The sequence below is a fragment of the Rhinatrema bivittatum genome, chromosome 12, assembly GCF_901001135.1.
Source record: "Rhinatrema bivittatum chromosome 12, aRhiBiv1.1, whole genome shotgun sequence".
Classification (NCBI taxonomy): Eukaryota; Metazoa; Chordata; class Amphibia; order Gymnophiona; family Rhinatrematidae; genus Rhinatrema; species Rhinatrema bivittatum.
Window position 1 is genome coordinate 70,301,719 of NC_042626.1, and position 16,744 is coordinate 70,318,462.

General features: G+C 45.2%; 1 protein-coding gene across 2 annotated transcripts; it reads left to right on the forward strand.

Annotated features, from left to right (window-relative positions):
* Nucleotides 1–1,390: 1,390 nt before the first annotated feature.
* LOC115074094 (keratin, type I cytoskeletal 19-like) lies at nt 1,391–11,988 on the forward strand. 2 transcript variants are annotated; one of them, XM_029573238.1, is made up of 9 exons: nt 1,391–2,086; nt 3,960–4,042; nt 5,055–5,211; nt 5,645–5,806; nt 5,903–6,028; nt 7,431–7,648; nt 8,404–8,426; nt 10,335–10,363; nt 11,571–11,988. In XM_029573238.1, the coding sequence occupies exons 1-9, from the start codon at nt 1,631–1,633 to the stop codon at nt 11,628–11,630; spliced, it is 1,314 nt and encodes a 437-aa protein (XP_029429098.1). In that variant the 5' UTR covers nt 1,391–1,630; the 3' UTR covers nt 11,631–11,988. The 2 variants fall into 2 exon arrangements, with proteins under 2 accessions (XP_029429098.1, XP_029429097.1); XM_029573237.1 differs by lacking the exon at nt 10,335–10,363 and having other exon boundaries at nt 1,395–2,086.
* Nucleotides 11,989–16,744: the final 4,756 nt, after the last annotated feature.

Below are 16,744 nucleotides of genomic sequence, written 5' to 3' on the forward strand. Positions count from 1 at the left end.
GCAGTTAATGAATACATATTTCTTCATCAGAAAAGCATAGGGAGGACAAGAGCAAGTCAAAGCTGAAGCAGGATCTTCTTACTCCTGCTTTCTTGTGGACAGATAGCATTTCTGCACACTTAGTACTGTGCGCAATTCTGGTCGCTGCATCTTAAGAAAGATAGAGCTGAACTGGAAAAGGTACAGAGAAGGGCAACCAAAATGATAAAGGGGATGGAACAGCTCCCCTATGAGGAAAGGCTAAAGAGGATAGAGCTGTTCACCTTGGAGAAGAGGCGGCTGAGGGGGGATATGATAGAGATCTATAAAGGATACATGTAAATTGGTTATTTGCTCTCTCAGATAATGGACCAGGGGGCACTCCAAGAAATTACCAAGTAGCTCATTTAAAACAAATCAGAGAAAATTCTTTTTCACTCAATGCATAATTAAGCTCTGGAATTCATTGCCAGAGGATATAGTATAGACAACCAGCATAGCTGGGTTTAAAAAAGATTTGGACAAGTTTTTGGAAGAGAAATCTATAAATTGTTAATAACTAGATAGACTTGGGGAAAACCACTACTTATCATTGCACAATAGCAGCATGGGATCTATTTACTGTTTGGGATCTGGGACTGACCACTATTGGGCTGGATGGACCCTCAGTCTGACTCAATATGTCAACTTTTTATGTTCACACCCAGGTCCCCATGGCCTGTTTAAATTCACCAGAATCATGCGGCAGGGGCCTGGGGGATTGATGATGGAGTGGAACGCTGTGCAGGCAATGACCCTGTTTGGATTTAGACCCAGATTAGAAAGGTTCTGATTAATTTGGATCTTGTAGCCTTCTCAGATAAGGTTGCTTTCTCTCTTTCACAGCTACAAGTTTCAGGAATAACTTTCTGAAACAAACAAGGAAGCAAAAACCAGGAAACCAAACCTTGGAATCAGCAGTGGGCTACCTGGTCCCCATCATTCACAAGAGTGCAGATCTAGTCCAGACGCCCTTGGGTTACAGCCAGGGAGTTCTGATCATCCCCAACTAGAGGTAGCTGAGACTGGCCTGTCATGCAGGCACACTTCTCCAGTCCAAAGGCCCTTCTCTGCATAGGAAAGATAAAAGCTTTTGAGTAAAATGCACTCTTGTATATGCAGTAATTACATTGTTTTATGATTCCTTTTAAGTCCATTACACAAAGATCCAAGGATGCAGACTGCTGCTCTACACAGAAGTCAGGGCGAGTCTGAAAGCATCTTTCTTAGTCCAACAATGCAAAGTAACCGTAGCCTGAAGCAGAGAGCCTCCCCGTCTCTGATTCAGACTGAATGCCTTTTGTTTGAAAAAGGTGAGACATCAAACTCCTCCCCGACAAGGAAAGAGTTTTCAGAAGAGAGGTGAGGCAATTCTGTTTTATGCTCCGAGACCGATGAGCGAATCGCACTAAAAAAAAACGTTTGGAAAACTTGGCAGAGGCTCCAAAGGTTGATGAATCTCTGGAGGAATTAAGTCTTTCTCAGAAATCAACGCCCATGGTTGTAGGTATAAAGGGAGCAGAGATAGGGATCAGAAGTCCACACTTCACCACCACATCAGCCCGTGACTGAGCCAGGCTTTGAGTCCATCAGCCCTTCATCCCTTTCCACTATGACCTCATACAGCATCAGGCAGACTTCTTCCACTAGTGGGCCCTCTGTGGGGTTGGGTGGACTTGGAGGAGGTTCCAGCAGGTTTTCCTCCGTTCATCTAGGAAACTCCTATGGAGCACCAAGTATCCTTGGAGGAGCTGGGAATAGAGGTGCTACAATCTGCAAATCCAGACTGGTCTCAGGGCTAGGTTCTGGCTTTTCTAATGGCTATGGTGGGGATTTCATCAGTAGCTTTGGTGTCAGCGGTGGGGATGCCCTTCTCACTGGCGGGGAGAAGGAGACCATGCAGAACCTCAACTATCGCCTGGCTTCGTACCTGGACAAGGTGCGCTCCTTGGAAGAAGCAAACAGAGAGCTGGAAATCCAGATCCGGGAGTGGTACCAGAAGCAAGGCCCAGGACCAGACCGTGACTACAGTGCCTACTTCAAGACCATTGAAGACCTCCAGAGCCAGGTATGATAGCACTGGCACACAATCTGCACACTCTGTGGCCAGATCTTAAAAGGTAGCTAGAAATTCTTGTACAAGGTGAATGAAGGTCATTCAGCTATTTCATGGCATCAGTTGTTGTTTGCTATGTCTGTGAAAGCTGCAGGGTCCTCCTTTCATCTCTCTGAAGTCCGGACCCATTTCTAGCAGCCTCCTGGTCTGCAGAGTAAATTGGAGATGAATGTATGGAGATATTCTGTTTATAGGAACAGCCCATTGTACAATCTCCATTCAGAGGGCACCTGTAAAGTTTTAGTTACTGGTGATCCTAGTGTACAGTCTAGTCAGAGTTTGCAGAGATTTACTGTACATTTGCTGCAAATAGGGACGGTAGGGGGAGGGGCATTTAAGGGGGCACAATCAGTAAAGATTTTTGCTTTCAAACCAGCCACAAATACATCTCTTCAACTTTGTTGTAGCTTGTGCACGTAGCAGAGAACAATGAATGCATTGAATGCGGTTGGCACCCCTATATCCGGAGGCTCTGCCGTAGGGCACCTCATTGTGAAATGTTCTGGGCACAGGTTACGATGGGGAGAGGATGGGGAAGAGGAAGGTTAAGGGGCTTGGCATTGACAAGATCTGAAGATGAAGTTACTCTGGTGGAGAAGGGAGTGGAAGGCTGCAGGCAGATTAGAGGGGTCCCAAAGATACAGACTCGTTTTTAATTAACGTCTTAAAGAGCAAGTGCTACCATCACATAAACTTAGAAAAGAAACAAGAGATGTTTTCTGAATTTGCAATCACCTGACCTGCTTTTTCCCATAATTCCATTTACTGGAGACTTTTGTATGTGTCAGAAAGTTATTTCCTCAAAGATCCATGGAGTGACCATACAGCTCCAGGTCCTACTTAAAGCATGGGCCGAGGCAGTCCCTGGCTGTCCCTGCATGCAGGGCTAGGAGTTCTGATTTATCTGCCCTTCCTTACTCTTCATGCACGCAGCAGGGCCAGCCCAGCACTGGCTCAGCACTTACAGGTCACCCCACTCATCACTTTCATGCTTTCTTCTCATGTCACAAATCAGAGTGTACCGACAAGCCTTTTACAGTGTCACGAAAAATTAGATCTGCAGTGTGTGTATGCATGGGTCTGCAGGGTCGGAGCGGCTCAGTTTACTGGTTAACATTTCTTGTTTGCTCACTTTACTAGTGCAGGGTGAGAACAGAGTGCAACGCTCAGGAGGCGCTCTGGTTGGCGCTGATGCCACTGGGCAGTGAGCTGCCACCTCTGTTGTCCAGTGCCAACTCCAGAAATTACACATCCTGAGCTTCAGATGCCGTGCTCACTCTGCAGTAATAAAGTGCACAGAAAGTGATTTAACTGGCAGACTGAGCGGGCAGAAGCACAGTCAGACGCAGGCCCTGGAAAGGCTCATCTTGGCAAGGTGATTCTTGTTCTTGGCATCGATGCATCAAGGCAGCAGTGCCCAGGCAGCTGTTAGGAAAATATTTTTTTTAACCTTTTGTCCTTTGCTTTGCTAACATGAAAACTAGAACTGTGCCAGTTCCAGGATGATCAGCAATGAGGTCACCATTTCATTTACATATCTCAATCACTTCATTATTTTATAACTTACCTAGCAAATGGGGAGCAGGAGTAGAGGTAAAATGGCCCCTAGATGTTGGCCTGCTCAGATTTATTTATTTGTTTAATATTCCGAGGTATAAAATCTTGACCTTTAATTGTTTTGGAAGGAGTCTCTGGAAGTCTGGCTCAGTCATGGCCTGAGTGATGCCCCCTTCTTCTCTGTAATTCATGCTCACCTGCTCTCTCCATCTCTTGTTATTTACTGTTTGTTCCGCTTTGGCTTCTTTTCCTGTCTCCTGGTTTCCAGATCAAAACAGCCACTCTGAACAAGGCCAGGGTTCTTCTGGAAATCGACAATGCCAAGCTGGCTGCTGACGACTTCAGAACCAAGTAAGCTTCACGTCAGGAGCCTCAGGATCCGTTCTCAATACGGGGCATGTGACATCTGCCGTGTGTGCAGCTGGGGTGGGACCCGGGCATCATTTCTAGACTCTGACAGACAGAGGGAGGAATACAACTGGCCACTGACAGATTTAGGTTTTGACACCTCTGTTGGTGCTGTCACTCCTCCCTCCCCACAGGGTTAGACAACAATGAGAAGCAGATCTAAGGCCCAGACCCACAGTTGGCTGTGGCACATTGACAAACATTTCCATCTTTTATTTTACATTACAAAAATAGTTTTCCAAAATTGCTTGTGGTAGGAAGGAAAAGTGGTTCCAGGATCTGGGGAATACTATCTATGCTGTGGTCCTTCTCCCTTTTGCATCCCTTCTCTAACCTCCCAGCCAGCATGGCATACAGATACGCACGCACACACATGCACACCTACCCATACACAACTTCTCTCACAGCAATGTTTTTAAGGAGAAGACTAGGATGTGAGAGCTCCCCATCTGGACTAGAGCCCATTCATCCGCCACCTCCTCGTTCTTATGCATCTCCAACCTCTTCTGCTCACATTCAGTTGTTCAAAGGAAGAAAAGGAACACTTCTTTTGCAAGGAGCTGGAGCTAAAGAACTCAGGGTTTCAAGTTACTGGAAAAGAAACAATACTTTACTATGGAAACTGAGTTCCTTGTTCTTCATGCTCCTCTTTCATAAATCCAACACCATGTTTCCATTTTATCTATAAGAACAGTACAGCTTGGTCTAATATATGTTGTTTCTAACATGTTGAGGATGAGGTTGGGGCAGGAGCTCAAAGGAGTTCAAGTAGGAAGAGTTGATTAAACAATTTAGTTAGTGTTCTCAAGAAACCCATGATGGTATTCCAGCTACTGCCCACCTTCAAGTCTGGTATCGTCTCACTCAACAAAAGCAAAAGAATGAGACAGGATGGGGTGGGGAAGGAGGGGGAAGTGCACCCATGCTCTGATCCTGTCATCTGCTGCTTCTCAAGGTATGAGACCGAGCTGGCCCTCCGCATGAGCGTGGAGGCCGACATCAATGGCCTGCGGAAGGTCCTGGACGAGCTGACCCTGGCCAGAGCTGACCTGGAGATGCAGATTGAGAGCCTAAAGGAGGAACTCATTTACCTCAAGAAGAACCATGAAGAGGTAGATAACACCCAGTAAGATCACAAGGTAGAAAAAGCATAGTGGATGAACCTGGTAAACTTAGCAAGGCTTTATAAAGGGCTTTTAGAGATGCCCCATTGATCAACTTAAACTGCTAAAAATTAATCTACCATGCTGCAATTGAAAAATGCTAAATAAATAATAAATAACTGTTATGTGGCTTATGTACAAAAGTATCAACCTTACAATATCCCCCAGGGTCATTAGATGATATTAGAGAGATCTTTCAAAAAACTGTTTGTCTAGTCATCCAATGACAACTACATTGTATAGTCAAACATCTGGGAATTGGAGGTGATCCATAAAAGGGTTATTAGAATGATCCAAGTGTGGATGCTCTGAACTTCTATTCTTCTAATCTCAGATCAGCCAAATTTATCATCTAATATCTCTATCTGTGATGTCTGTGCAGGAGATGAATGCTTTCCGTGGACAAGTGGGTGGCAAGGTCAGTGTCGAGGTGGACGCTGCTCCAGCTGTTGACCTGACCAAGATCCTGGGTGAGATGAGAGATCAGTACGAGGCTATAGCTGAGAAGAACCGTAAGGATGCTGAAGCCTGGTTCTTCAGCAAGGTAGGATCTCCTACTGAACTTTAAGATTTTCAAGAGAAGATTTCAATGCTAAGAGCTTGCCCTTTATACATCAGATTATTATTATTATTATTTCAGACTGAAGAGCTGAACAGGGAAGTCGCCACCCATACAGAACAGATACAGACCAGCAAGACCGAGATCACGGACCTGAAGCGTACTATACAGGGCCTGGAGATCGAGCTGCAGACCCAGCTCAGCATGGTACAATGCGCATGCTCCACTACTATAGCACAGCAGGGATCTCAGCAATGCCCTTCGCCCAACAGAAGAACTGCTTTTGTTACTCCTGGGGGAATTCTGCGCAAAAAAGCTTAAAATTCTGCATACTTTATATTGGTCAAAATAACACAATATACATGACAATCTTTAAGTAATTAATTTAAAATGTAATACAGAAGAAAGTTATTACTTAAAGATGCAGAGTTTTAAATATTTTGAGCAGAATTTCCCTAGACGTTCACTGTAAGAGTGTCCCTTCCATCCTCTCTCCCTACTCCCCTGGCCAGTCTCCTTTCACTTTGCCCTCTCAGGCCTCAACTCCTCCACCTGCCACTCTCTCTTCCCTTCACCTCTAGGCTCAATCCCTTCCACTCTATCTCCACTCCCAGAGTTTGACCCCTGTCTCAGTACTGCCCCTTACACAGGTTCCCTCTGCCCCTCTCTCTCACACATATACACACCACACACAGGCTCCCTCTCTCTAGTGCACATACACACCCCCCCATACAGACTCCCCCTCTCTCTCGACCCCCATCCTCTCTCTTGCACACACACCCAACAGGCTCCCTTTCTCTCTCACACATACACCCTCACACAGGCTACCTATGTCTCTCTCACACACCCCTGCACACTGGCTCACTCTCTTGCTCACCCCCTCACACATAGGCTCCTTCTCTCTCTCGCACATACACACACACACACACACACACCCCCCTTTACACAGGCTCTTTTTCTTACACATGCACACACCCTCACACAGGCTCCCTCTCTCTCACATACACAAAATCCCTTTTTCACATACACCAGCTTCTAATTTCTCAGACATATAGACCATCACAATCTCCTTTCATAGGCTCCCTCTCTCTGGCACTCACACCCACACACCCTCACACATGCTGTCTCTTACCCCCCAGGCTCGCAGTCTTACACACACATATTCACCGAGGCCTACTATATCTTTGCAGCGACTGGGGTGGCCTCTGCTCACAGATCACCTGTGCCTGCTTCATGTTTGCTATGAGCGGAGGCCGTCCCGTTCTGCGCTCCGCTCCGCAATAGCGCAAAAGTCCCTCAGGTCTAAAATTTTGTCCTCTATTGAAATAGTCACACTATTGGCCTTTTCGCAAGGAACATTTCTTTCATGGCAAATAAATATAGGATTTAACTCAAGAAGAGTTGGGAATGGGAAAATAAAATCTACCTTACTGCTGGGGCAAAAATGTGTCATACAATTTTCTGCTTCTTTAGCTTCAGATGTGCTAGTGCTGGCCACTGCACGGTGCATTATAGGGCACCTGGGTTCTTCCCATGTGTAATGGGTGCTACCTGAGCTTGCAGCCTTCTGTCACATTCTTATCCATAGCTTTTTTCTTCTGCTCCTCAGAAAGCTGCCCTGGAAGGCACGTTGGCAGAGACAGAAGGTCGCTACTGCATGCAGCTCTCCCAGATCCAGAATCTGATCTCCAGCGTAGAGGCTCAGCTAGCAGATCTCCGCTCTGACATGGAGCGCCAGAGCTACGAGTACAAGGTTCTCATGGATGTGAAGACCCGGCTGGAGATGGAGATTGCCACTTACCGACGCCTTCTGGAGGGAGAGGAATCGTATGTTTTCAATTTTGAAAAAAATGGGGTTTTCAATTTTGGAAACATGCTCAGCTTTCAGCTGTAAATTCCCCAAGTGGAGGCATTTATAACTTAGGACCCTGAATTTAGATCTACTGCTCATTTCCAGTGCTGAGAATCGGAGCTAAGCACCTAACCTTTTGCTGCCCTAACTCCAGCCCCTATAGCTACCCACCTTGTAAGTGCCTACATTTAGGACCCCAGCCGTAGTCAGTTTTGAAAGGGGCCTAACAGTGTTAGACTAAGATCCTTTGATTTTGAACAGTTGCACGGGTGCAAATAATGACTTATGGAAATTGATTAAAAGGTGTCACTAGTAAACTTTAGAAAAATTTCAAATTTGCCAGATTCATCAGTTGTACCTAGAAGTGTCCATGAAATGTTGTCGTATAGACTCCCTGGCAACCTATATTCATTTTATTTATGTATCATCCAGTTTTAGAGCCTCAGTGAGTTCCCTTCTGTACTAATTGGTTGCATGTTAATTGGGCAGGCTGAGCCATTTCTGGGCTTATCCCCCATTGCCTCTATGGACTTTTTCCAGTTTTTCATAGATGCATAATTGTGGTATAGCCAGGATCAGCTCGGCATGGACCACTAATAACTACACTAGAGCCCCTTTTGGTACCTCTCTGGTCAAAAGTAACAGAGATTGTCCTACGTCTCAGCTGACCGAGATGCTGCTTTCAGAGACTGATGTTATTAGATCTAACCCAATGCTTTTTCTTTTCCAGGATTGGTTCCAGTACGAAAGATGGTAAGTACTGAGTGTACATAAATGATCTGCCAGTGCTAACATTTCCAGCTCATAATCTAGGATCTACTACGCCCAAGGGAGACAATTCCAACCTGATGATTACTAGCAGAAAAGCACAGAATCAGAGAGCATCAGTCATTATTTCCTGAAATCCTCTCATTTGTATGTGTGTGTGCATTGGAGGAGGAATTGTAATATAATATCTGGCTAAATAAATATATAGCCATTGTGAACCTGCTGAGAAGCAAGTGAATGAGAGCTGGGTATTTCCGAGAGAGACGCCAATGAAGTCTCTGGAGAAGAGATAAGAGGAACCTAAGAAGTTGTCTTACTTGGTCAGAACGAGAATCCATCAAGCCCAGCACTCTGTTTTTAACAGTGGCCAATCCAGGTTACAAGTACCTGGCAAGTGCCCAAACACTAAGTAGATCCCATGCTACTGATGCCAGTAATAACAGTGGCTATTCCCCAAGTTGACTTGATTAATAGCCGTTTATGGACATCTCCTCCAGGAACTTATCCAAACCTTTTTTAAACACAGATACAGTAACTGCCTTAACCACATCCTCTGGCAACGAATTCCAGAGCTTAACTCTGCATTGAGTGAAAAAGAATTGTCTCCAATTTGTTTTAAATTTGCTATTTGCTAACTTCATGGAGTCCCCCCATGTCTTTCTATTATTTAATAGAGTAAATAACCAATTCACATTTACCCGTTCTAGAATTCTCATGATTTAAAACCTCTATCATATCCCCCCTCAGGTTTCTTTTCTCCAAGTTGAAGAGCCCTAACATCCTTAACCTTTCCTCATAAGGGAGCCATTCCATGCCCCTTATCATTTTGGTCGCTCTTCTCTGTACCTTCTCCATTGCAATTATATCTTTTTTGAGATGCGGCGACCAGAATTGTACACAGTATTCAAAGTGCGGTCTCACCATGGAGCGATGCAGAGGCATTATGACATCCACCATTTTATTCACCATTTCCTTCCTAATAATCCCTAACATTCTGTTTGCTTTCTTGACCGCCGCAGCACACTGAGCTGACGATTTCAATGTATTACCCACTATGATGCCTAGATCTGTTTCCTGGGTGGTAGCTCCTAATATGGAACCTAACATCGTGTAACTACAGCAAGGGTTATTTTTCCCTATATGCAACACCTTGTACTTGTCCACATAAAATTTAATTTGCCATTTGGATGCCCAATCTTCCAGTCTTGCAAGGTCCTCCTGCAATTTATCAGAATCCACGTGTGATTTAACTACTCTGAATAATTTTGTGTCATCTGCAAATTTGATCACCTTCACTCATCGTATCCCTTTCCAGATTATTTATAAATATATTGAAAAGCACTGGTCCAAGTACAGATCCTTGAGGCACTCCACTGTTTACCTTTTTCCTCTGAGAAAATTAACCATTTAATCCTACTCTCTGTTTCCTGTCTTTTGACCAGTTTGCAATCCACGAAAGTACATCATCTTTTATCCCATGACTTTTTAGTTTTCTTAGAAGCCTCTTATGAGGGACTTTGTCAAACATCTTCTGAAAATCCAAATACACTACATCTACCGGTTCATCTTTATCCACATGTTTATTAACCCCTTCATAAAAATGAAGCAGATTTGTGAGGCAAGACTTCCTTTGGGTAAATCCATGTTGTGTTCCATTAAACTTTGTCTTTCTATATATTCTGTGATTTTGATCTTTAGAATAGTTTCCACGTTTTTTCCCGGCACTGAAGTCAGGCTCACTGGTTTATAGTTTCCCGGATTGCCCCTGGAGCCCTTTTTAAATATTGGGGTTACATTGGCTACCCTCCAGTCTTCAGGTACAATGGATGATTTTAATGATAAGTTACAAATTTTAACTAATAGATCTGAAATTTCATTCTTTATTTCTTTCAGAACCCTGGGATGCATACCATCTGGTCCAGGTGATTTGCTACTCTTTAGTTTGTCAATCTGGCCTACTACATATTCCAGGTTCACAGTGATTTGGTTCAGTTCATCTGACTCATCACCCTTGAAAACCATCTCCGGAACTGGTATCTCCCCAACATCCTCATTAGTAAACACAGAAGCAAAGAATTAATTTAGTCTTTCTGCAATGGCCTTATCTTCCCTAATCACCCCTCGATCATCTAACGGTCCAACTAACTCTCTCACAGTTTTCTTGCTTCGGATATATTAAAAACCTTTTTATTATGTTTTTGCCTCTACGTCCAACTTCATTTCAAATTCTTTCTTAGCCTGCTTTATCAATGTTTTACACTTAACTTGACAATGCTTATGCTTTTTCCTATTTTCTTCAGATGGATCCTTCTTCAAATTTTTGAAGGAATTTTTTTTTTGGCTAAAATAATCTCTTTCACCTCACCTTTTAACCATGCTGGTAATCGTTTTGACTTCCTTCCACCTTTCTTAATGTGTGGAATACATCTGGACTGCGCTTCTAAGATTGTATTTTTAAATAATGTCCATATCTGTTTTTTTTTTATTTTCCTTATCAAAGTTTCCTGTTTGAAAATTTAGTGTTAGAGCTGTAGATTTACATATTGTTCTCTTCCAGACAATAGTTCAAAAATTGATCATGTTATGATCACTATTGCCAAGTGACCCAACCACCGTTACCTCTCTCACCAAATCTTGCGTTCCATTAAGAATTAAATCTAAAATAGCTCCCTCTCTCATTTGTTCCTGAACCAATTGCTCCATGAAGCAATCATTTATTCCATCCAGGAACTTTATGTCTCTAGCATGTCCTGATGGTACATTTACCCAGTCAATATTGGGGTAATTGAAATCTCCCATTATTAATGCATTGCCATATTGGTTAGCGTCCCTGATTTCTCTTAGCATTTCATCTGTCTGACCATTTTGGCCAGGTGGACGGTAGTATACTCCTATCACTATACTCTTACCCAGCACACATGGGATTTCTACCTATATAGATTCTACTGAGTATTTAGTCTCTTGTATGATTTATCCTGTTGGACTCTATACCCTCCTGGACATAAAGTGCTATCGATAAGAGACATCAGTGATTACCTCTTCATCAGACTCCTCCCTCTCATTCAGTTTGAAAGCTTCTCACTTAATTTTGTTATTTTAAAGCACATGTAACCTTCTGTTTTTCTGCAGCATCAAAGACCTCCCGTAAAGTCCGTACCATCATTGAAGAACACGTTGACGGAAAGATGATTTCCTCTCGGGAGCAGGTTCACCATTCCAACTATTAAAAAGCAGCTGAAGGTGCTGTGGAACCCAGTTTGCAAATCCTGCCCTTAGCACATCAGGAGTAGCAGTCAGGAAAGCAATCAACACATCTGTGGGCTGGGCACAGCATTCCACTAAAGAGACATTTTCAGTCCATCCTCAAGAGTACATCAACATGGGTCTTTGCAGAGTGTGCCAGCTTTTTCTTTTTCCTTGGATCTAGTTATGGGTTGACTTTATTAGTTGTGCTTATGATTTGAATGTATCTCACACATCTTGTAGTGGGCAATAAGCCTTATGTTGAATACTGGTGTACCTAATAAAGCTTTCATCTTGGTTCATGCAACTGGTGTTGTGTGCCTATATGCAATGGTACAGTGGGCATGTTTGTATTTGCTGCAGAAGCTCTTGCTTGATCCCGAAACAATCTAGTGTTACTGGACTTTGGGTTCAGTTCTCTCTTGTTTAGACAGACACATACACGCACACACACAAACACACCTGGTTATCTTTTCAAAATAATTTATTCTTGTCTCAAATATTCTTCTCTAGTTAGCACAGCAAAATATCTACTATTAGAGTTGCCTAATGTCCTGCAAAGGTGTGTTTGTTAGCCAATCAAGCCTAAACAATTTTTTTTAATTGAAAATTTTTATTGAATGTCAGCATGTAAAACATGCATTACATATGGGCCACAACAATGACACGACTGACATTCATTTTACAAACAACCTGTTAACCCTCCCTTACCCCCACCCCCCACCAAATCTTGCATCAAGTACCATAGACATTTACTACTTTCTGTAACAAAATGATTATTACTGTTTGCCACAATTTGCCGAGCATTTTAAGAAGTCCTGTAAGCTTAGCATACACTAAAGGAGGCCCTAGGGCATATATTCCAATGCTTAAAATGACCTACAGACTAGAAAAGAAAAGAAAATAATAATAGCCACACAATGATAGATCTTTTCCAAAGAAAATCTCTCTTAATGCAGAAGGGGTGATTTTACAGAGCACTCAAAAAAAAAAAAAATGCATATAAGTTTTTTAATACCCAAGTCTGAATCAGCAAGATCCCTCCTTTCCCATTCCAAAAGCAGTTTCCAAATTTTCTGAAACACTGAAAGTTGTTTGCATTTATAAGCATGAATTACTGCCATTCGATAAGAGAATCTTAGTCTCTTCGGCATTGCCTGCAAGGATGGCGCATCGAGACGCTTCCAATGCAGTGCTAATTTGCACCTAGCAGCAATAAAACATTGCTGACTAAACCGCTGCTGGAATTTAGCTAGATTTGGGGATGGTACATTAAAGAGTAACCACCCCTCACTTCCCAAACCCTGTACTTGTAGGGTGGTCTCCAACCAGTGCACCACTCGATTCCAGAATGAAGAGCCCAATGGACAGTCCCACCAAATATGGATGAACGTCCCAACCCCACCACACTCCCTCCAGCAATTTTCATTAATTGCTGGGTACAGAAGGTGTAGTCTATGTGGTGGAAGATACCAATGCATCAAAAGTTTGTAACAGTTTTCTTGTAGATGGGCAGATAATAGACCATTTGCTAGCAGGCAAGTACACCTGATTCCATGTTTCAGGAGTGAGTTAAGAGCCCAGGTCAGACTCTCAGGCCCATATATGAGGAAAATTATCCCGACCCGGTCCCCCCCCCCCAAAAAAGAGTAAATCTTGGAGACTAAACGCCGTTTCTTATCCGCTTCTGCACATATATGCTCGAATAAAGTTTTACCTTGAGCCAAGGAAGAAGAGACCTCCTTAGACATTATAAAATGGCGGAGCTGGGAATATGTTAAAAAAAATCCACCTTTGCCAACTGATAAATATCAGATAAGTTCATCAACAGACAAAGGGGAGCCCCCTACAAATATATGTTCAAAACATTGAATACCTTTTGCCCTCCGTTCCCGGAATATCTTGTTTTGAAACCCGGCAGGAAAGACTCTATTGCAAAAAAGGTGAGATGTATAAAAGTAAACCCTCTTCCCCACTAATCGGTCCTTCCACTTTTCCCAGATCTTTAGCGTAGTACGCAGGGTCAAGGGCATAATGGCATAGGGGCACCAAGTATGTCGAGGCTGCCAAAACAGAGCAGCTAGTGGCCTGCCCCCTACCTTACGTTGTTCAAACTGTACCCACTGTTTAATACAGGTTTTCCAACGAATGTCCGAATCTGCCCTAAGTTGCGCGCTGGCGTAGTACCAGGCTATTTTGGGGACTCCCAAGTCGCCTCTACTCATGGATTGATATAAAAGGGAACAGGAAACCCTTGGTGGACGTCTCTTCCAAATGAAGTCAAATACTTTCTTTTGCCAGAAATAAATAAAAACCGTGAGGGTACTAAAGATATAAAAACTGGGGCAGGATGCTCATCTTAACAATTGCGATGCACCCCAGCCGTGAGAAGGGTTCTCTCTGTCCCACCTATGTAGCTCTGCCTCCAGCTTCTTTACCAGGGGGTTGGTAGTTTAATTGAAATAAATCTTGTACTTTAGTCCCAATCTGTATCCCCAAATATTTAATTGAAGTTCTAACCCATTTAAAGGGAAAGGCTGCCTTGATTCTAGACACCTCGCTTGCATTGACGCTGCACTAAATAACTTTAACTCAGCTGACACTGTCCGCAAAGAGGGCATGGGGGTCAGTTAAAGTAAACAAAATATTGTCGGCAAATAATGATAATTTAAGGTGTATATCACCCAGCCAAAAGTCCTTGACCTCATCAGAGCTCTGAATTCTGGAAGCAAAATGTTGCACGTCCTGTCCGCGCTCGGCCCACGCCCAGGCCTGCTCACCTCGTCCCTGTTCCGGCGGGTCCCTGGCCGTCCTCCCTCGCTGCTGCTGCCAGCTCTGCTCTCGGTACTGACCTCGGCCTGCCTGACTACTCTTCTGCCTGCCGCCTGGAACAGACCACTGCCTGTCTGACTACTCTTTTGCCTGCCGCCTGGAACAGAACACTGCCTGCCTGACTACTCTTCTGCCTGTCGCCTGGAACAGAGCACTGCCTGCCTGACTACTCTTCTGCTTGCCGCCTAGAACTGACCCCTGCCTCCTTGACCACGTTCGGACTGACCTCTGGACTTGACCCTTGCTTTGGCTGAGCATCCTTGGACTGATATCCTGGCTCTGACCCTTGCGCTACACTCCGAGACCCTCTTCGCTGCCCCTCAGACCATCAGGTTCACCTGCCTTGACGCACTTCGTGGCCAGTCCCAAGCTAGACCCATAGGCCCTGCCTACTCTGCCCGGAGGACCTTCTGTTCCTGGACTGTTCCTGTGGTCTCCGGTATCTCTCATCTGGGTCTAGCTTGCCTCCTCCAAGATTGCCGCGCACCTCTACTAGTGGTGGGCACACTTCTCCAGTATCTCTCAAGGAGACCCTGCGAGGCCCACCTAAGCCCAGGCGGTCTGGAAATCCAAAGGCTCAACCAGAGGAGAACCCGCATTGCTATTGGTGAAGTTCCAGTTAGCCTCTGTCTCCTTGTGTGCTCTGCCCCCTGGTGGCAGGCGCTCTCTGGGTTCGCTCAGAGGGCTGTACCAATCCTACACCAGGCCAAGGGTCCACCTCCAGCGCAACAGGTTGCCAAGGCCAAGGACTCGGTGGAGTCCCCCTCCTTGCAGGCCATTCCGTGCCTGGTGACAAATGTTCGGGAGCAGCAACGATGCCTTGAGGTATTGGCCGCCTCACTAGATGACCTATATACTCAAATCGCAGAGTCTGCTATGGTCAACCCCGGAGCTCTGACTCCTAGCACCTTCTCCAGTTCCTTGCCCCCGTGGGAGCTGCTGGCCCTCCCAGCTCCTCCTCAATTCAATGGGGATCCACACCTCTGCCGAGGCTTCTTGAATCAGTGCTACATGCAATTTGCACTTCAACCGTCTTTGTTTCCAGACAAAGTTACTAAGGTAACCTTCATCCTCTCATGTTTGGAGAGGAAGGCCCTGGCATGGGCTTCCTCACTTTGGGAGCGTTCTGATGCGCTTCTCCAACAACTTCCACAATTCATCTCCACCTTCCAGCGCATCTTCGATGACCCAGCCCGACAGGTGTTCGCCGGACACCATCTCTTCTACCTTCGCCAGGGATCCCAATCCCTATCTGAATACACCATGGAGTTCCGAACCCTGGCCATGGAATTGAGATGGCAGGACGACTGCCTGTGGGCCATCTATCTCGAAAGGGTTGTCTGTCACCCTCAAGGATGAGTTAGCGGCCCGAGAGATCCCTGCATCTCTGGAAGATCTCATCTCCCTAGTAGGGCAGATTGACCACCGCCTCCAACAACGGAATCAGGAGGTAAAGGCTATTCGACGAGCGGTTCCAGGATCACCTCGCTCTCCTAGCCCCAAATGGAAGACATCACCTGCGGTTCTCCCTTCCACCGAAGAACCCATGCAAGTCAACTGTGGTCTTCTCTCCCCTGAGGAACATCTCCAAAGGTGGCAATCAGGTCTCTGTCTCTACTGTGGAGAGTCTGGTCATCATATCCAGACCTGTCCGGTGCATATGGGAAACTCCAAAGCCTAGGCCTGGCAGGGGTCCCGAGCTTAGGTACCACAGTTTCAGGCCCTCAATTCCTCTTGCCAGTCTCCCTCCTTAGGGAGGCCCACGCCTTCCACACCACCGCCCTTGTGGATACTGGGGATGGTGGGAACTTCATCCTGGAGGAGTTGGTTTCGCTCTTCCAGATTCCAACCCAACCACTGGAGGTCCCCTTGCGAATAGTCTCCATTCATGGAGAGCCTCTCCCACTTCGGATTACTCATCGCACTCAAGCCATTCGACTGACCTTAGGAACCCTCCATGACGAGGAGATCCCTCTCATGGTTCTGAAACGGTCAGTACACCCGATTGTACTCGGCCTTCCATGCCTGCAACTCCACTCCCCCCACTTCGACTGGGAATCTCTACAACTCATCGAGTGGGGGTCCCGATGCCAAACTCACTGCCTATGACGGGTAGCTCCACCCGTGCCTGTCTTGACGTCAGCTACCCTTCCAGGGCTACCTTCACCCTATGCTGACTTTGACGACATCTTCTCTAAACAGCAAGCGGATACCTTGCCACCACTTCA

Bases quoted from the DNA above. Each gene is read 5' to 3' on its own strand.
- LOC115074094 (XM_029573237.1), top strand. From the start codon at position 1,631: ATGACCTCATACAGCATCAGGCAGACTTCTTCCACTAGTGGGCCCTCT. The intron at 2,087-3,959 runs GTATGATAGCAC...CCTGGTTTCCAG, and splicing joins TTGAAGACCTCCAGAGCCAG to ATCAAAACAGCCACTCTGAA. The intron at 6,029-7,430 runs GTACAATGCGCA...TCTGCTCCTCAG, and splicing joins TGCAGACCCAGCTCAGCATG to AAAGCTGCCCTGGAAGGCAC.